General features: G+C 45.1%; 1 protein-coding gene across 1 annotated transcript in view; it reads right to left on the reverse strand.

Annotated features, from left to right (window-relative positions):
* Nucleotides 1-1,719: 1,719 nt before the first annotated feature.
* DNAAF11 (dynein axonemal assembly factor 11) overlaps nt 1,720-21,287 on the reverse strand; it is a 43,124-nt gene continuing 23,556 nt past the window's right edge. The window contains exons 11-12 of the mRNA XM_081949867.1: nt 13,547-13,632; nt 1,720-3,935 (exon numbers count right to left, since the gene is read on the reverse strand). Coding sequence (XP_081805993.1) covers nt 3,755-3,935; nt 13,547-13,632 — 267 coding nt within the window. The 3' untranslated portion in view covers nt 1,720-3,754. The remainder of the gene's footprint in view (nt 3,936-13,546; nt 13,633-21,287) is intronic.

Below are 21,287 nucleotides of genomic sequence, written 5' to 3' on the forward strand. Positions count from 1 at the left end.
TCTCTATAAAGGTACAGAACCCACACTGCATATTGGACATTAATACAATTGAGCAAGTCCACAGATATTTCATGAGATGAGTCCTCCACTCCTCTGCTCCATTTCATTGTTAAAAGTGATATTTGTTATGGTCCGCCAGCAGCCAGCAGAGCTGGTGGCAGGTTCAGACAGGGAGAAGGCTGGGGAGGAACATGGGCCAGTCCTGGAGTCTGGGGAAGGCTCTAATGAAGGCTCTGCGTTGGAGGCAGAGATGGAGCCAGGGCCATCCAACAGTTATCAGCTGCCTTCGGAGTCAGACATCAGTGGGGAAGAAGAACAGCTGGAGCCTGTTCCCAATGTCTGCATGCGCAGAGCTACCAGGAAAAGGGAACAGCTAAGGAACAAGGACTGACTTGGGAATAAGGCCACAGGTGGATGGTGAATGGCCCCTCCCATAGGGAATAAAGGGGAGCGAAAGGGGAGGGGAGTTTGCAGGAGACAATTAGTTCAATTCATTAGGGTGAAGACCTGTTCCTAACTTCTTGCCAAGTAATTGTTACTAGAGTGGTGTTTGGAAGATATCGGCCTGGCAGCTCTCCAAGCCTGACAAAGGTCTGTAGTTGTGAAATCTTATGAAAGACTGTTGGCGAGACTTTGCTGGAAAGGAATTCCCTTATACCTAAATAAAAGAGATTTTATCGGGACAAGGAGTCAGCTTCATGACCTTGGAAAGCCTAGGTCACAACAATATCCAACATCTCTCAGGACCGATGTAGAGTGCTCTTTATTTTTCCACCCAACAACTCTTAAGAAATGGGGGGAGGGAGGGAGGAAGAGAAGGAGACAGAGACAGAGAGATGGACTTACTGGCCCAAAGTCAACTGGTCAAAGATGGATTTTAACCTGAGGTTTCCTAGATTCTAGCTGGCTCTGGCGGTGTGGTTCTAGATGTTGCAGAACAGTTCAGCCATGCTGGCTGCGCACACCTACAGAACTCATGTGATGTGTTGTGGGCGGGGGGGGGGGCATGAAAATTGACTAAAGCATTGAGTATTACAGTCAGCAATACCCATTTTTAAAAGCCAGCAAGAACTGGAAACCCCAGATCCCTGGGAGGCTGTTAACTATGTTTGTGAATTCCGTGTTGATTAAATTACTAGTTTCCTCTTGGGGAACTGAGATGCTTGCCAATGTTTCTCTGGCTACCAGAGAACGGTATATTTGCGCTGTCTAACCTAAAATTTTAGTGGAGAACAAGCCACCATTGGAAGCATTTTTGCTATGTATCTCTTTCCCATGAACATGGTCTCCCTCTTCAAAGAGAAGTTAATGAATCCTGCTGAATCAGTTACCTGTGTATGCTTTCTGGATGTGATTGCTGCAACAAACTCTGACAGGGTGTGTTTTCGTACGGACAGAGGCAGAACCAGCAGCCACGTAGAAAAATAAGCCAACTTTTCTAACCAAGGAAAATGGCTTGTTATCTAAACTCTGCACAGCTCCAGCCCCTCCGTTGAAAACTGGATTCACAATTTTGGGTTGAACTGCAGCCGCTGAGCAGAAAAACCGACAGATTCAGCTGCTGAGCGCTGAGGATATAATAGGCCCGAGAACAATTCAAAAGGGGTTCAATCGCCCTTGTGTGAAAGCGATAAAAAGGGCAGGTCCTGCATCTCGGAAACCCTCTTCCCAAATCCCCCAAGAACGTGTGAATGTCAAAAGAACAATGACGCTGTGATATCTCAAAATCATCTTTATTCCTGGCTTTACTATACCGGGTGCCCAGATTTTTCACCTCTGTTACAGGAAAAAAAAAACATTTTCCTATGGAAAAAGTATGCTGCAGTCATCTGCTTGGTCTGTGGATACTTTACTACAAAGTATTTGTGACTTAGTTGCTGGCTTTTTATTGAAGTAGTAATATCTTTCTCTCAAAGAAACCATTTCAAATTTCAAGGTGGAAGACCCATATCAGGGGTGTCAAACTCGTGTCGTCCCACCGTTGTCGTGTGCCATATCAGGACATTTCCCCCCTTCGCTAAACCAGAGGTGGGCATGGCCAGCACATGAACTCATCCGGCCCGCGGGCCATGAGTTTGACACCCCCTGGCCTATACAATTGCATGCAGTTCTATTCCAACGCTTCCTTCTATGTGCATACCTACACATACCAGATTCCAACCCTTCTCTGTAACTCAGAGGAACATTTGATAACACGAACTATACCTGGAGTTTTGAAGATGACTGCAGGCAGGCAATTTGAGTGAAAATGAAATGCAATATTTCAAGCGAGAAAGGTAAATCAGTAAAAGACTGGATTGGAAAGGGGGTGGTGGAAATGCTGTCAGTATTACTCACAAGGGCTTACCTTACTGAGCTGTTAAGAATTAGCTTGATGGCAGGACTAAAAAGAAAGGAGAAATTATGCATGTCGTTGGTGGATAAATTAACAAGCGTCCCTGGCAGAAAGAAGCAGGGTGCTTCGGTCATCTCTTACTATAGTTGGCATGCCTAAAATTGAAAAGAAAGGAAGCAGCGTATATAGAAATTGTTTAAAATTGAGGAAAAATGGGAGGAGCAAGGAAACCAACACAAGGTTTGAACCCACAAGGAAGAGAAGCATGGCATTCCCCTGCCAAATGTTATTTGCATTTCCTTCCTTTGGCTGTGTCTCTGTAGTTTTCTCCAATGTTTTGTTCTAGGAAATCTTCAGGAATGCTCATTACTGCTTATTACGATGCCCTTTGAGCTCAAAGAGCAAAGATGCAATTCTTAATCTCACCCCGAGCTTCCTGGGCAAGAAAAAGAATTCTTCACGCTTCGCCTCATATCCCCAAACCTATCACGGAAATGACTATTGCCTTCGTAGTGGGGGGAATAATGGGGAAAGACTTGGGGGGGGGGAGAAACTGGGGACAGTTACTAAAACAATAGACCCAAAAGGGAGAAAAAAATAGTGGGAAGAAGAAATATAGAAACTACAAGACAAAGCAAAAGCTAGGTGAATGGGTGAAAAGAAGAGAATACAAGAGAAGTGGAGTTCCTGAGAGACGAAGAGAAAATGGTTGAAAGGAGGAAAGAAGGAAAAGAATTTACTAGTAGAATAGAATGAAATACGGTAATATTGCTAATGGTATATAGCTAGTATGATGTGAGGGAATTCACGGAAATGGCTATTGCCTTCGTAGTGGGGAGTGCAATCAGTTTGGACTGCTGGTAAAAAAAAAAAAGCTACCGGTTCACTCCAACCGGTAGTAAAAAAAATGCTAACGGTATTTCCGACGATCAGCTGTGATGTGTGATTCATGTTAGCTAGAAAGCAGGATTTCACGCACTCACATTTGCAAACTGGAAGTGAAGGCAAGTAGATTTCACCCCTGGGTGCAATTGATCAATAATCGAAGCCTCACTCCTTTTTAATGTATATTGTACACACTTGCACTTTTACGCTTGCATGTGAAAGGGGCAGGGCTTTAATCCCAGATTGTTTGCCATGCTGAAGCCAAGAACTATTACGATGGATGCCCTTGTGCCAACAACAATTCATACTCAAACTGGGCTGGAAGAAAAGAGCCCTGTAAAACAGGATGCAAATGAACCTGATCTGACATACGTTTTAACAGAGTTGGACAGAGATTTTGGCAAGGATCTCAATTTCCCGCCAGAGAGAAGAATAGTAAATAGGTATGTGTGTGTATACACAAGAATATCAGATAGAGGTTATGCACCGTCATGAAGTTCTAACCACGAAAGAAGCTATCCCCGCGTTCGTTCTTTAAATTAAAGGTGGAACTTCTGGGTTGTCTTCAAAGCTCAAATTCTCGGCGTCTGTAACTTTGGGCTGCTGAAGTCTGAAAGGTCCTTGCCCCGCCCGATCCCTTTTATGGACAATATTTGTCACGTCAGGGAAGGAATATTTGGTAGGATCCACTTCCAACTTCTCCAGACCCTCGTGTCTGCAATAGTAAGCAAATAGACAAATAAAAGAAGGGGAAAGTTAATTGACCTTCATATAAAAACAGAGCAGGTTGAGTTTTTTTTTAAAGCCTTCTGAAGACGTATTGCTGTCCAGCAGGACACAAGAGGTTTCAGATATCAAGGGCTCCTTCAGAAAACCAAGCTGTCAGGCCTGCAGTCATATTCCTTTTAGGATCTTTGGCCTGCCACACTCTTTCTCTTTCTTTCCTATGCTGTTTCATTAGTGGGGAATTGGGAGGGGGAATAGTAAGGAGTAGAATGTGTGTTGTCAAAATAAATTATTCCTTTCTAGAAGCCCAAGGTCATTCTTTGTCTCCGCACCTCTGCACCTGACCAGAACTGGATGGGTGGAAATGCCAGGCTGGCAGTGGAAGATTGGACCATGTGATGGACTTGGGGGTGTGGGAGCAAGATCATGAACTTTCAACTGGGTGGGAAACCCCGGAAGCTTTCAGATTTGGGTTTCCCACAGATTGTACCAACATGTCTCTCTTATTAAACTGGAACTTTGAGGAAAGCTCTGCCTTGGACTCTGATTTAATTCTGGATGATATTTGGAACGCTGACACAAGCACACTTTGGGATGTTCTCTAGTTGCCATGCCCTCTATTCTTCTCCCCAGAGCTTTAGAAATATATCCTGATGATGATTAAGTGGCTTCTTGTGAACTCCTCGATAATATTCATCTCTAATTATCACTTTGCTCATTTCAGGTCTACAAGATCTGTCGGAAGCTGGATATGGTTTCCTTAGAGGCTGTGCTTTACCTTCTCTCCTAAGGAGTGTAGGAAGTCAGCCCCCAGCCCTCTCCTAGAAAAATGAAATATTTTAGGAAATATTTAAAAGGGCAGAAATATTTCCCCTAAAAGGGAGGCAGAAATATTTCCCCCACCTTTGTCAATGGGCCATGAAGGCCTGCGCCAGTCTGTTCTGCATAACAAAAGATCTACCTCCTTCAGGCAGAGCCAGAATAACAATTCCAAAGTCCTTTAATTACATTATCACCCAGCAAGAGGCACCTGAGGGTAGAACAAGAAGCAATTGGTGGAAACTAATCAAGGAGAGAAGCAACTTACAACTGAAGAGAAACTTGCTGACAGAACAATTAATCAGTGGAACAGCTTGCCTCCAGAAGTTGTGAACGCCTCAACACTGAAAGTCTTTAAGAAGATGTTGGATAGCCATTTGTCTGAAATGGTATAGGGTTTCCTGCCTAGGCAGGGGGTTGGACTAGAAGACCTCCAAGGTCGCTTCCAACTCTGGTATGATATGGTATGGTATGGTATTGTATTAACAAAACAGCCACTTCACAAATGCATGGCACAATATAGGAGAACAAACCCATCAGGATAAGATTCAGCAGTCCATCTGCATTAAAAAGACACATGCTGCTCTTTTGAAGACAACAAAGTCCATATTTTGGACAGAGAGGATCACTGGTTTGAAAGAAGGGTCAAAGAGGCCATCTATGTCAAAACTGAACAGGCCTCTCCGAACAAAGGGGGAGGGATACGACATCATCTATCTCCAAACTATAACACAGTCCTTTCAGCAATTCCAAGAAAGCTCCACACCCATTTGCACCACTGAGGTGACCCTGAGGACATGGATAAACTTTCAGGTGGCCTAAGTGACCCTCTAAAAGGATGCAAATGACCAGCTGTCTGCAAGGAGTATAAATCCTTTCATTCCCCACCATCCAATCAGAGCTGAAGAAGCTTCTGGGATGAGAAGCAAAACGTCTTCAAAGAAAAACTAGAAAATCCAGTTGCCTCTTGAAAAAAAATAGCAGCACCATTCACTCCAACATTTTTAGAGATTGTCAGATATAATTAGCTAACCGGGATTCTATAACCAATAGTGTGTTTCCTGTCAGGATAGAAGAAAGAGGTATCTAATTGTGTCTACCAATGTGTTAAAATGTGTTTTCAACAGTGTGTAAGCTTTGCTTGATGAAAGTGGGGAGATGGGTAAGCAGAGACTAGAAGCTGGAGAGTTGTAACTTTACAGTATAATGCAGGTACCCACTCATTGGCTTGCTTAAGGTGTTTCCATGGCAGATTGTGTTATGTAAAACTACATTATGCTTGTTTAAACCTGCACTCCTATTTTGCCATCATGAAAGCATAACTTGGTCCAAGATTTTTTAGCCTTGATAGCAGGGGTGAAATTTAGCAGGTTCTGATAGGTTCTGGAGAACTGGTAGCGGAAATTTTGAGTAGTTCGGAGAACCAGCAAATACCACCTCTGGCTGGCCTCAGAGTGGGGAGGGAATGGAGATTTTGCAGTATCCTTCCCCTGCCACGCCCACAGAACCGGTAGTAAAAAAAAAAAAAAAAAAGAATTTCACCACTGCTTTCATGTCAAAGGCAGGACTAGAACTCACCATCTCCTGGTGATTGGCCCAAAGTCAACCAGCCGGCTTTCATGCCTAAAGTGAAACTAGAACTCACCATCTCCTGGTGATTGGCCCAAAGTCACCAAGCCAGCTTTCATGCAATCAAACCTGGATCCCTTCTCCACTTCTCATCATTCGAGCTTGAATTTTCTGCTTCATTGGCAGTTTTTAATAATCCACTAAAAATGGAGTCCTCTTACATCAGCACTTCTAAAATGTGTGAGATATACATATGCATATGCTGACACACTTACACACACCTCAAGTCCTTGGAACTTCCTTGAATGACTTTCCTTTTTGTGCCAAGAATGAGAGGGTGTGTGTGTGAAGGTGGGCAACATTGAAAGAGATTGGAGAATCAAACATTTGAGACTCCAGGTTTACAAAGTAAGCCAGTTCTTATTCTGCTTCAACGAAACCAAATGGGAACTCCTTAATTCCCCCCCCCCCCTGTTCTTATGCACGCTTAACCTCTTGGAAAGAAAGATTCCTTTGATAATTAATTCTATTTGTTGGAAGAAACGTCCATCTGGGTTCAGTTCCAAGTGGAGAAAAAGACATTGGAAACACGGAGGCTGTTTGGAAAGATGGTTTAATGGTGGACAAGATCTCATGCCTCGGAGTCCTGGGTGAAAAGGGTAGAGATGCCCAGAGAGCTTGAGTTTTATACCCTCTCTTGGGCTTTGAACTTCCTGGGGCGCAGGAAGAGTTTCCTGATTGGTTGCTCCCAGAGGTTATAGCTAGCTTTGTAGATTGTCTGTGTGCTAAGTTTGTTTGAAACCTGATGGGTGGTGCAATGAAGGGCAATGAAATGGCTCTGTCTGAAGGGGTGGATCTTTGTTATGTAGAATAGACTGGCCCAGGCCTTAATAGCCCATTGACAAAGGAGGGGGGGTTGAGTTTCTGTCTCTCTGAATTTCTACTTCTCTTTTTTTCTTCCCATAGGTTCTGACCGAGGCTTCCCAAGAGCATGAAGCAAACACCTGGCCCTGAAAAAACCCTTTCGATTAATTGACTGTGAATTCTGCTCATTCACATCCAGTAAAGTCTCTCAAGGGAGGATTTACAGCCACAGATCTTATCTGGCTTGGAGAGCTGACAGGTCAATAGCTGCAAAACCTGGCAAGGAGTCTCGGAGAGTCACAAGCCAATTAATTGAACTAATTGTCTCTTGCAAACTCCACTCCCTTTCACTTCTCTTTTATTTCCTCTGGGAGGGGGAATTCATCGTCCACCTGTGGCCTTACTTCCAAATCAACCCCTGTTCTTTAGCTGTTCCCTTCGTCTGGCAACTCTGCGCATGCGCACACTGGGAACAGGCTCCAGCTGTTCCTTTGCCTCTCTGATCTCTGACTTCGAAGGCAGCTGATAACTGTCAGATGGCCCTGGCTCTATCTCTGCCTCTGATGCACAGCACTCATCCGAGCCTTCCCCAGACTCCAGGACTGGCCCATGTTCCTCCCCAACCTCCTCACTCTCCGAATCTGCTGCCAGCTTCACTGACCGCTGGTCAGCCATAACACTAGGTTATCTTGCCTGCTGCAAAACTGCAATCAAACCTGGATCCTTTTTCCACTTCTCATTTGAGCTTGAATTTTCTGCCTCATTGGCAGTTTTTAATAATCCACTCGAACTGTCTAGTCCTCTTATAGCAGCACTTACATCAACCCTCACCCTAACTTTTGTCAATGGGCCATTAAGGCCTGAACCAGTCTATTTTAACTTCTTCAGGCAAAGCCCAAAGCCCTTTCATTACATCATCACTCAGCAAGAGTCAACTAAGCTTGGGACTCAGGACAGTCCGCAGAATTGCCCCTGCTTGTCCCTAGGCAGTCTGACAACCAATCAGAATACAAGCTCAAATTCAAAGCCCGACAGAGATATAAATATTTCTCCCTCCCTCTCTCTCTCTCTCTCTCTCTCTCTCTTTCTCTCTCTCTCCTTTTCTCTCTCTCTCCTCTCTCTCGCCTTCTCTTTCTCTCTTCCTCTCTCCCCCTCTCCCTCTCTCCTTCTCTTTCTCTCCTCCTCTCTCTCCCTCTACCCCTCTCCTTCTCTCTCTCTCTCTCTCCTCTCTCTCTCCCCCCGTTTGGAGATTGCTCAGTGTTCCTAGGGAAGCTGCTGATGGTTATATAATCAAAAATAAATAAAAATTGCTAAATTCACGCAATTAAAGTAGTATCCAGCTTGGGTTTTCGTGAGTCAGGGAGAAGATTATTCTTTTTAAAAAAAATCTCTGCAGCTAGGACTTGGTCTGCTATTAAGCTGTTTGATAAAGTGGATTTAATATTGCAGAAAATGCCGTTCAAATTATCACCCCTGTAACGTAATTAACTGCTGTCTCCCTGACATATTTGCAAAAACTGTATTATGATGACTCTGAATTAGCTTATTAATCACTCTTCCCTTTAGTGATTCCCAGCTCCTCCTTTGCTTGTTTGTTACTCTGGAGCCCAGCAGATAATAATGCTAGGCTGTAATATGGAGACGAGAGCAGGTGATTGCCTATGTAACACAAAAAGCAGCTAGGGGCCAATATTCAAAATTAGGAATACCAAAGAAGTTGCTACCTTAGAATGAGGCTTTTGCTCCAGTAAAGTCAATATTTTGCATGGTGGCAACTCCCCACTAGCTGAAGATGCAAACAATTAAATCTAGGAGCAACCTATGAGAAAAGGGGACCCTGAATATCATCCTTAATGTTAGAGCAGACCAGGGGTGGGCTTCAAAAGTTTCAGCAACGGGTTCTCTGCCCAGTTGGTGGGGGGGGAGTGGCCATGGTGGGCGTGGCCTACTCTGCCTCCTGTACCATGGCGGGGGTTGGGGATTGTTCTGCTGGGGGCATGCAGTTAACTCCACGCTCAGGAATCTTCTTCAGATCAAGTTTATTTTCAGGCATTCCTAATAGCAAAACTTGCAGTTCAGTGTTCAGATACTTCTGACTTTCCATGCTCTGTCCCATCGCGTGGTGTAAAAAGATGATTTCACTCCCATGCTGAGCGGAGATACAAAACACTACAATTCCGGTTCACAAAGGCATTTAAACTGGCTGGCTATGAACTTTGCACCCAGGCAGAATGCCCCAGTGGCCAATCAGAAACACAGATGTGATCACCTGTCATGGAACTACATTTCCCATAAGGTAGTTTCTTAAAGGACACAGTTCCTAATTCCTACACTAGCTATATACTTGTGGGGCAGCACAGGGTGTGTTTTCACCTTCCCCAGGCTCCGGAGGCTTTTGTTGAGCCTCCGGGAGGGAGAAAATGGCCTCCCCCAGGCTCTGGAGGCCCTCTGGAAGCCGGAAACTTCCAGAAGGCTCTTTTTTTCCCTCCCCAAGCCTCCGCACGGGGCCTTTGTCACTGCGTTAATTGGTTTGCCAACTTGTGCTTATATTCTGAGTTATACAGTAGACTGAACTGTCTTATCTGACAATGATTAATGCGCATATCACACAATACGTCACACATTCTTTACTTTCCTTCTGATCTTCCGTTCGCCTGCCAAGAGGGTGGGCAACATAACTCTGCAGAGATGTAGTTAATTGAGTTAGCAAAGTTTTGTATTTTTATTTTATTTTGTATTAAAAGTTTTTTTTTTTTTATTAGAACATGCTTCGAGTTTTATTTCTGCTTATTCGGAAGTATGCTATAAGGAATGCCAAGATCTTTGCCTCATTAATTCAGGGTGGAAACCCCCCCCTGACACCCTTGCAATTACCTCGCATCCAAAACAGGTTGCATAGAGACTCTTGGAAGGAGAGGGGTGGGAAGGGAGGGGAGGGGGCAGCCAGGGCCATAACATTAGCTACGGGTTTTCCCGAACCCGGGAGAACCTGTAGCAGCGCATCCCTGGAACAGACCAACATCAAGTCTGGAGAATCTGTTTAACAAGCCCCTGTGGGGTCATCCTTTGCAGATTAGGGGATGAGTGGTGGGTTCCTACCGGTTCGGACTGGTTCAGTCAACCTGACAGTGGTTTGGTGGTCGGGGTCGCTGGAACTGGCAGCAACCTGGGCCTGCCACGCCCCCAAACCAGTTCTCCACGCTGCCATCTTGTTTTTTGCTTCTGTGCGTGCGCAAAACAATTTTTACTGCACTGCGCATGTGCGCGCAGTGGTCATCAAGCCCGCGCGCAGCCCACGCATGAGCAATCCGGCAGTAGTGCCTGCTGGAACCCACCCCGTATGGGTGAAATGCCACACAATCGTCCATCCAAACTACCTTTGGATATTTATATTATATTACCGTATGCCTTTGATTAAGAGCAGCCCCCTTTGGCACTCACCTATTCAACGTTCCTAACATCTCCAAGTGCATTGCAGCCCCTCCGATTCATAATAAATCAAACAAAATTGCTTCCAGGAAATTAGATTCCTCAAAGAACTTGGAAGAGTTGAACATTAGTGCAAAGAGAAGTCAGCTTGTGCATGCAAAGACCATGTCCCTCTATAGCCGTGATGGCGAATCTATGGCACGCGTGCCAAAGGTGGCATATGGAGCCATTTGTTAGGGCCCATGAGGCATTGCCCTGTCAGCTCCCGCACGCATGCGCGCCCAGGCCTGCTGACTTTGGCATTCTTTTGAGGCCATTTTTCGCCCTCAGGAGGCTTCCTTGAAGTCTCCGGAGCGCGAAAAACCCTCCCTACGGGCAAACTGGAAATTCAGGGACAGACTTCCGGTTCGCTCGTAGGGACAAACCGGAAGTCACCATTCCTGAACTTCCAGGTTCCCCTGGGGCCGTTTTTCGCCCTCCAGAGGCTTCCGGTAAAAAAAACCAAAAGCGGGGGATGGGTGGGTCGCACACGCATGCACGGTGGGTCACGCGCAAACCATTATGGGTGTGGCACGCTCGCACATGACCCCTCCCCCTGCGCTCCCCCCTAAAGTATTTTTTTAAGGCTGCCTTTCCTTTTCACTTACTTTTTCCTACCGGTTCGCAAATGTGAGAGCACATGCTCACCCCCATGCGTGCACTCGGCCTTCCGGGCTTGCGCTTTGATCATGCACGCGGTTTGAAAAACGTGCCTAAATCGGATGCTATATAGAGCCAGGGCGGATGGGCAAGCCCACTACTGTATTCGGGAGAACCGGTCCAAATATGCTGAATATCACCAATGCTTTTCACCATTTTGCAACAAGAGCAGAGAGGAAGGAAAGCTCAGAGGATTGAAGGCAAAGATATTAAAATACCTCTAAAATAAGACTGCAACAATTAGTCCACCCTACAGCAAGTCCTCTAGATGGCCGGGGTCAGCCAAGCAGCTCCCACAAGTGGTGTGACATATGGGGAGCCCCTGGCGATCTCCCACTCACGCATATAAATAGCGGAGCCTTAAAAATGTCCCAAATTATGCAAGATAGCTAAAACTAGAAGAGCGATTACTCACAGGAGGTTTTGTGAGGTTCTACCTACTTTGCATAATTTAAAAAAAAAATACACAGTACATTGTCACAGTTTGGCATTCGGGACACTGCACGGAATGAAGGCGTGTCTCACTTGGAAAAGAGCCGACAACAGGCACATAGAGATCAGCAACATCTCCACGCCATTCAAACGAGACAATCAAAAAAGGCAACAAAGAAACCAAAAGCTCCAAACCAGCAATCAACACCTAGATAAGCAGAGATACATGTCGATATTAATAATAGAACAGGGATGTCAAAATCACCTCCCGGCGGCTTTACGTGACGTATCGGGACTTGCCCCCTTCGCTAAACGGGGTATGGGCGTGGCCAGAGCATGATGTATCTGGCCCGTAGGCCGGGAGTTTGACAGCCCTGGCCTAGAAGTAAACAATATCCCCAATCAAGTAATTGCCAACTCAGACAAACAAGCTAACGGTAAACCACAGCCTAATCAAGGAACCACCAAGAACACCTCCAACACTGACAAAACAAGCAACTTGTACATAAAACAGAGGGCAAATCCCACTCCCTTCTAGCATTGATGATGTCACCTAGTATGGGGGGGGGTGAAATGTCTGGAGGAAAACAACCAAGCTCAGGGAGCCGCCAAGGTTCCTGTACTTGGAAAAAATGGAAAGGGTGGGTTTTGTGGCACAGTGACGTGCGGTGAGGTTTATAGCTGGTGAGGCAGCAATTTTTTTTAGACTTGTGGACTTCAACTCCCAGAATTCCACAGTCAGGCATGCTCAGTTGCGACCTGCCGCCCTCCGCCCTGGGATTCGGCCACGGCACCGCCTGCCAGAGCTGCGCGGAATCCGGGGCGCGCTTGTCGGGCGAGGGCAGCGCAGGTGGGGAGCGGACGGAGCGGAGGAAGCCTCTCCCCCCCCCACCGCTTCCCACACCCGAAAGAACAAAGGGAACCTCTGTCGCCGCCTGGGCAACGTGGCTGGCCTCTCTTGTGGCAGCTCTCTGGTGCCGAGCTTGGGAGTCCCTGGAGGAGCTGGCGGGGGCTGCAAGCACCGCAGGCTGGACTGGAGCCTCGAGTCTAGGGCAGCGAGTCATTCGATAGGCAACTTGCCTCTTGGAAGGAATGACTCGGCTTGGCTCCTGCTTTGTCTCTCCTGCCTTTTCGCTTCTCCGTTCGGTCGTTGGGTGGCAGTTCGAAAGCGGGAGCCAAGCTGGGTCATTCCTCCCAAAAGGCAAGTTTCCCATCGAATGACTCGCTGCCCTGATGATGAGAGGTTAGGCTGTGCCTCACTTGCCTCACCTGACTGCACGTCACTGGTGTGGCATTTGCTAACCTGTGAAGGATTCAACTGTTATGATTTTTTTTTTGCTTTGTTTCATGCAAGGGGACTATTGTTTTCACAATGATGGAAGTCTTGACTCTCCCCGCCAACCGCCATGGGTAATGGGCTGCCCACCCTAATCTAGCATGTTGCAGAACTGCCCTTTCCAGGAAGCTCAACATTGCCTAGAAGGGAGGGGGGAAATGGGATTTGTAATCAATAACAAGGTGAGCAAACCGTGAAAAATAATACAGTTTTCCTACAGTTGTAAGAACTTCCTTAACTGAGGAGCCCCTAAAGCAGAAGAGTTTACACAGGATCCCGATGGGCAAACTGTTGATCAGCCCTCTTCAGGTAAAACTTGGTTTCACAATAACCAGTATTACAACTATTGGTCCTACTCACTGCTGCATTATATTGACCGTATTTGCCAATAAATCATACTTTTCAGCTTTCATTGAGGTGCCAAAGGAAAGGGGGGGGGGAATCACAATTACCTTCTTAGATTTCTTTGTAGTTTCCTGGGATGAGATGTTTTCTCAGAAATGGATGCTTTTTGGCTAGTTACTACCACATCTTTAGCCTGAGGGAGAATAACAAATTGGTTTCCTTATTTTGTTGCAGCTTTCAGCGAAACGGGGGGGGGGGGGGGGAGGAAATGGAAAGATAAATATTTCACGTAATATTACAGTTCATCTTATTTTAATAAAGCCTTGTTAAGGCTTGGAAAGCAAGCACTCAAAAGAGCATTGGGAGGGACTACAGTAAGCACAGGAAGCAATTCTCCACCTCCATCTGCAGGTATATTTGAATTTATTACATGTAAGATTTAATGATTCCAAAAGAATTGTTTCCAAATTGTTTCTATACTATGTAAACTGCTATCTACCCAGAATTAAACCCATCTGAGAGGCACCTATTTCAGCCAGACCTTCATACCAATCCTCAACTCTTTCAAACCTTCATAGAGATTTGAATTCCAATTGGTTGAAAAATCTTTATAATGCAGACTTAAATGAAAATTATCTCAGACTGAATTGATATCCCTGATACAAAATTCTCCAGATCTAGATTACTAACAGCAATCATTTTCAGAAGTACTAAAGAGTTGAATTGAATATTCATGAAATTAGAGAATACTTGTTTCAGGGAGGGAGGAAAGAAGGAAATGGAGGGAGGGAGGAAGGAAATGTATGGGAGGAAGGGAGGGAGGAAATGGTGGGAGGGAGGGAGGAAAGAAGGAAATGTATGGAGGGAGAGAGAGAAGAAAGAAGGAAATGGAGGAAGGGAGGAGGAAGGGAGGAAATGTATGTATGGAGGGAGGGAGGAAGAAAATATATGGGAGGGAGGGAGGAAAAAAGGAAATGTAGGGAGGGAGGAAATGTATGGGAGGAAAGAAGGAAATGTATGGAGGAAGGGAGGAAATGCATGGGAGGAAGGGAGGGAGGGAGGAAAGAAGGAAATGTATGGAGGGAGGCAGGGAGGGAGGAAAGAAGGAAATGTATGGAGGAGGGAGGGAGGGAGGGAGGAAGGAAGAAAATGCATGGAGGGAGGAAAGAAGGAAATGGAGGGAGGGGAGGGAGGAAATGGGGGGAAGGAGGGAGAAAAGTAGGAAATGTATGGAGGGAGGGAGGAAGGAAATGTATGGGAGGGAGGGAGGAAATGTATGGAGGAAAGAAGGAAATGTATGGAGGGAGGGAGGAAATGTATGGGAGGGAGGGAGGGAGGAAAGAAAGGTAAAAGAGGGAGGAAGGAAGGAAGGAAGGAAGGAAGGAAGGAAGGAAGGAAGGAAGGAAGGAAGGAAGGAAGGAAGGAAGCTCTACAATGTGGTGTGGGCATTTCCCCAAAATGACAGGGTACAGATTTGGTCTAGGTTTAGTTTCTCGCTGGTTGAGCTGTGTGAATTTTATTTTTTCTACTGAAGGCAACAAGGAGTTCCAGTGAATTGGCAATCAGCACATTTATCCAATCGACAGTTCAATAAGCCCCAATTACAACTCAGCATACCGTTAACTTTTTTTTAAAAAAAGGGTGGGGGTGGGGGTTCAACTAAAAAAATCATTGCTTTGGTCTTATGGCATCCGCATGTAATCAATAGACATTGAGTTAATAAAACAATGTAATAATCCATTCCAACACTGCTTTTCAGCTAGACAAACAAATGCTTACAAGAATGGCACAAATATTAGATGTGCTTTATGGTGACACATATAGGCATATCTCCCTGCACAAATTTTAAAATCTTTAAAATCTTTTTCTTTTTTTTTGGTTTGCTGAATGATGAAAAAGTGTCTAGCTCTATTCATCTAAAACCCTTTTCTGCCCTTTTCACTTCCTCTGAGACAAGAAGGAATATTAATTTTCAGGCTTAACAGAAGTCTGCCTGGAAACATAAAGAGCTTTCATTTAACTGATGTAGTAATTTATTCTCTCTATAATCTCCGCTACCACAAAGTCACCAGAAAGGCAAAAAAGAAATATACAGTTTTAAGCTGAAAGAAACAAGAAATGCAAACTGGAAATAGGGGGAAATGCAGACTTTGCACAATGAAAGATGCGATCTTGTGATGAGATCAAAGAACTCTCAGAGAGAAGGTGCCAAATAAATATGACAGATTAAACTGTAGAAATTCTATAAATATAGCAGACACCATCTTAGAGAAGATGATGTATTTTTTTTAAAAAGCAAACATATGGGGCAATGTTTCCAGGATTGATTTTTAAGAATCTGGATCAATAACGTACTCAAAATGTCCAACATTCTTTATTTAGATACCTATATACCAAGATGAGGCCGTGGCTCAGTGGCTAAGACGCTGAGCTTGTCGATCAGAAAGGTTGGCAGTTTGGTGGTTCGAATCCCAGGCGCCATGTAATGGAGTGAGCTCCCCTGACTTGTCCCAGCTTCTGCCAACTTAGCAGTTTGAAAGCACGTAAAAAATGCAAGTAGAAAAATAGGAACCACCTTTGGCGGGAAGGAAACAGTGTTCCATGCGCCTTCGGCGTTTAGTCATGCTGGCCTCATGACCACGGAGATGTCTTCGGAGATGAGCACCGCCCCCTAGAGTCGGGAACGACTAGCACATATGTGCAAGGGGAACCTCGACCTTTATACCAAGATGCTTATGTTCAATTTGTCTTCTTGGCTATCCATTGTATTATCACAAATCTTCTTGAGCACAAGAGTTCAAAAAAGTCCGTAGTTTACCTTTCCAGCTTCTTCAAAGCCCAATTTGGTTTCCATTCCCTACATCACGAAGTGAATCAGTCACTGAGTGAAACTGACGGCACTCATGACTAGCTTTCCTTTCCTTTCAAGACCTGCGAAGGTCATAAATATTTTTTTTTTTTTTTTTTTTTTTTTTCAAGAAGTTTTATTGGTTTTTTTAAAAACATTTATGCGGAAAAGGGTAAGTGGAATAGTTACAAATTTTGGCAGTTGCAAGTATGGCAGACGCCCCCTCCCTCCAGACTCCTAGGTTACATCAAAATATCAAACCTTATTACATAGTCATAAAAAAAATCAGCATATTAATTCTAGAAAAAATACTTTTCAATCAGTTTATATAATTATAATATATAGTCTAGTTGTAAATTCATTAATACTTTCGGTCTGTTTATAACATTGTGGTTTTCTTATTTATTTTTGTGATCTGAGCTTTCTTGGTGTTGCCCCTTCACCCCCCGCTGGCAGAGCTCCGGCCCCTCCCGTGTCCTGTATAACCGTTGTAGTGTCATCTGTTTTTTCTAGGTTCGCTTTGTTTTTTTCCATAAAGGCCTGTGCCTCTATGGGTGTGTTGATTCTGATTCTTGTCTCCTCCCAGAATATCAGCATACCTTCAGGCATCAACCATCTAAACCACACCCCCTTCTGGTATAATTTATTCGCCAATTGCGAATAACTTTTCCTTTTTTCCCTAATTTTTTTGGGAATCTGCTTTAGAATGGTTATCTCCCTATCGTGGTATGTCAGTGTTTGCCCCCTTTGTACACCCAGAATTTCATCTCTTGTGGTTTTCCTAAGAAATTTAATATGAACCTCCCTGGGTACATTATGTGTTCTGGCATATGCTGAATTCACTCTATAAGCTAGATCTATCTCCCATTCCATCTGCTGTTTATCTTTGTGTATGTATTCAGCTAGAATGTTAGTCATAATGTCCCTTATATTTTCCCCATCTGCTTCTATTACATTTTGAAATCTAAGATAAAAGGACATTCTTTCAAACTCTGCTTTCATTTGTTGGATGTCAAGTTCTTTGTTCCCCTTCTGTAAGGCCTCTACCCCCCCCCCTCGCCTCCGCCACCCCACCCTCCACAAGGTCCAGTCTCTGTGAGTTCTTAAAGATTTGGGCTTGATTCTGTTTAATTTCATCTTTCATTTCCCTTAACTGTTTCTTAATTTCCTCCTGGCCTTGTAAAATTTGTTGAAGCATTTGTTGGAAGTCTATCTCTGTAGTCTTGGGTTGCATCAATTCTGATATCTTTGACTGTGTAGCTGGACTAGACGTTGCAGACGTTGGAGCAGAAGTAGCAAAGCCAGGCTTTCCAGGAGGTGGTCTTTTTGGAGACATGGTTTATGAAGCAAGGAGATCAGTCAAAGTAGAGACTGGGCAGCTGGAGAGGTAGAGCAGGCAGGCGAATTCAGAAGGCAGAGGATCCAAACAGATGGGGATTTCTTTAGTCACTCTAGCAGTAGATGAAAGTTTTTTTTCTCCAAAGAGTTCAGAAAGTAGCAATCCACAAGAAATTCCTCTGGGTGACTCGGAGACAAAGACCGGAAGCCTGAATTTTAAAGGTGGAGTCAGGTTTCACAGTTCATGAAGACAACGGAAGTGTGCCATCTTGCCCTGCCAGCTTTGGGCTCAGAGGCATAGTAAAATTTTTAAAAGTTCAAAAAGTTCTCAGTTCATCCATTAGTTCTGGAGCTAGGTCGAATGAAAATCACTTTTATAGGGGTGAGGCATCATTAGTTGGCTCTCCCCCCTCCTCCTCTCTGGGGATGGAAGGAAAGTCTTTTCAAGCCGCTTGTCCGAGGGAGGGGGGGAAATCCCCCTCCCTCTAGCCGCACCTCTAGCAGGGATCCGAAAGTTTAACTTTTTAAAAGTGCTGAAAAGTTCATCAATTCAAAAGCGAAGGAATGCAGAAAGGAAGCCTCTCACCATACTGCCGCTGCTTCGTTCGGAGGTGTGTTCTCCGATCGGCATGGGGCGAGACGCGTGCGCACGCACGTCCTCCAAAACTGCTCCCCGATGCCTAGAACGAAGCGGAGGAGCCCCCGCCAGCCGCCGCCGACGCCAGGACCCTCCGCGAGCCGTTCCTTCGGCAAGACGCCCCTCCAAGGCGTCTTGTGCCCCCCCAGAAGCGGGGGAAGCCCACCGGGAGAGCTGGAGCAGGCAGCGATCTGCCTGTCGCCGTAGCCGCCGGAACCGGAAGTCCTGAAGGTCATAAATATGAGGCTTAATCACAAAGTTCCTTTCTCATCCTCCATTAACAATCATTGTAAGTATCAAAGGTTGTTAAAGCTGTATGTTAATATATGTTTATTTGTCAAACAAAAATGACAAATTCAAACCAGCAAAATCGAGAGGTAAAAAATTAACTCTGACTTATTGCATTGACGCACGCCCCAGTAGGGAATGTCTTAAATATGGGTGAGATCCACAGAGGTTAGAATTAAAACTGTGAAAGTTAATAGCCGAGGCAACTAAATTTGGGTTAAGATGTTCCAGTCTTTGACAACTCTTGTTACAAAAAACAGATTTTTTTTACAATCGAATTTAGAACTGTTTCCACCAGGGTTTAAGTGGTTGTTCTCGCACATTACATTACGATTAAAGCTAAAAACGTCATTTACAGGTAAAACATTTCTATGTACAATTCTGAAAGTCTGACTGAAACTGTCACAGACAGAGGCAGATAAATTAGAACTGTCACAGTTCTAAGTTATCCAAACCAAGAATTTCAAGCCATGGGTGTCCAACTGGATTTCTTCAAGGGCCCGAACAGAATTATAGTTCTCCTCCATGGACCAGCCAGAGGGTAGGGGGAGACAGGACGGACGCATCCTCCGTGCCCTGTTTTGGCCAGCTGGGTGCTGCAGGAGGCTGTTCAGGCTGAAAAAGACTGTGGGGGTGGGCATGTACCGCCCTCCCCCATTTTCACTAGCACTGTGGGGTAGTCCTTTGCGATTTCTGGGCTGGCCCCACGGGTTGGATGCGACTTGGATGCGGCCCACGGACCTTGAGCTTGACACCCCTGTCGTAGGACATTCTATTACGGCAGTCATGAAACAAGGACTACTTCTATCATTTCTGGAGAACCTGTATTAAAAAGAAATGCTTAAAAAATAAAAAAATAAATTCTGAAGTTCAGCTGTGCAACATACGATCGTTGGAACTTTAAAAAAAAAAGCTTTTAATAGTATTTTTTACTACCCGTAGCAGGTGAACTGGCCCAAACTGGTAGCATTTCACCCTTGAGTATTAGGTATGTTCGCCGCCTTCAGTTACTTATAAAGTAATAAACGTGGGACAAAAATCAAAGCACTGTTCCAATATCTCAGGGGTTGCCACAAAGAAGAGGGAGTCAAACTATTCTCCAGGGCACCTGTGGGCAGGAAAAGAAGCAATGGGTGGAAACTAATCAAGGAGGGAAGCAACTTAGAACTGAGGAGAAATTTTCTGACGGTTAGAACAATTAATCAGTGGAACTGCTTGCCTCCAGAAGTTGTGAATGCCCCAACACTGGAAGTCTTTAAGAAGATGTTGGATAGCCATCTGTCTGAAATGGTATAGGGTTTCCTGCCTAGGCAGAGGGTTGGACTAGAAGACCTCCAAGGTCCCTTCCAACTCTGCCATTGTATTGTATTGTAAAAATCTAATAAATAAACAAAACAACACTAAACTCAACTGTAAATTCAAAAGGCTTCATTAAAAGTCATAAGAAAGTAGAAGAAAAAGGAGAATTGCGAAAGGAGAATTTCTAGCTGGCCACATATGACTTTTAAAATGCTCTTTGAAATGAATAAGCCCCTCCCCCCCAAAACCCTGTACTGACAATTTCTTCATTGTAATTCATCAATGATTTCCCAAAGGTAGAACGTCTGACGGTATTAATGCTAATGAAAAAGCCTCACGAGACTTGCTCCATCATAACGCGTTCCCTTGGGATTTTTGGCACATTTTTCTGGGTGGAAAATAATATACGTACCCCATGATAATGCAGAAAAATGGAATAAGCCTCCTTCTAAACATGAAAAGCCAGAATATAAATCAATGGGGATTTTAATATTCAATTGTCAGGGGAAAAAATCTCCAAAATCTCTGCAAAGGATTCTTAAGAGTTCGCACCGATTTATCAAAATGGGTCTTCTGAAACTAAGAGAGACGGATTCTAAATGAAATTTGTTTTGGAAGTGGCTCCAAAGAATAAAACTCAGGCAGGGTTCCAGCCATTGATGAGGCTGCAAACCTGTCACTGCAGAGGCACTGCCTGAATTAATGAGGAAGACGAGACAGATGGCGAAAACTTGAAGGAAGTTGGCTACCTGCCTCTTGGATGAGGAATCACATTTCAGAAGAAATTCAGAAGAAGGGAGGGAGAGTGGAAAGAAGGAAGGAAGGAAGATGAGAAGGGGAAGGAAGGAAGGAGAAGAGAATCAGGGAGGGGGGAAGAGGAAGGAGAAGAAGACAGACAGGGAAGGGAAGGGATGGAAGAAGGAAGGGAGGGAGGGAGGGAGGGAGGGAGGGAGGAAGGAGAAGGGAAGCAGGGAGGGAGGGAGGAAGGGAAGGGGAAGGAGAAGACAGACAGGGAAGGGAAGGGATAGGAAGAAGGAAGGGAGAGAGGAAGGAAGGAAAGAAGGGAGGAGGGAGGGAGGGAGGAAGGAGAAGGGAAGCAGGGAGGGAGGGTGGGAAGAGGAAGGGGAAGAAGACAGACAGGGAAGGGAAGGGATGGAAGAAGGAAGGGAGGGAGGAAGGAGAAGGGAAGCAGGGAGGGAGGAAGGGAAGAGGAAGGAGAAGACAGACAGGGAAGGGAAGGGATGGAAGAAGGGAGGGAGGGAGGGAGGGAGGGAGGAAGGAGAAGGGAAGCAGGGAGGGAGGGAGGAAGGGAAGAGGAAGGAGAAGACAGACAGGGAAGGGAAGGGATAGGAAGAAGGAAGGGAGAGAGGAAGGAAGGAAAGAAGGGAGGAGGGAGGGAGGGAGGAAGGAGAAGGGAAGCAGGGAGGGAGGGTGGGAA

This window comes from Natrix helvetica, assembly GCF_964273705.1.
Source record: "Natrix helvetica genome assembly, chromosome: 4".
Taxonomy (NCBI): Eukaryota; Metazoa; Chordata; class Lepidosauria; order Squamata; family Natricidae; genus Natrix; species Natrix helvetica.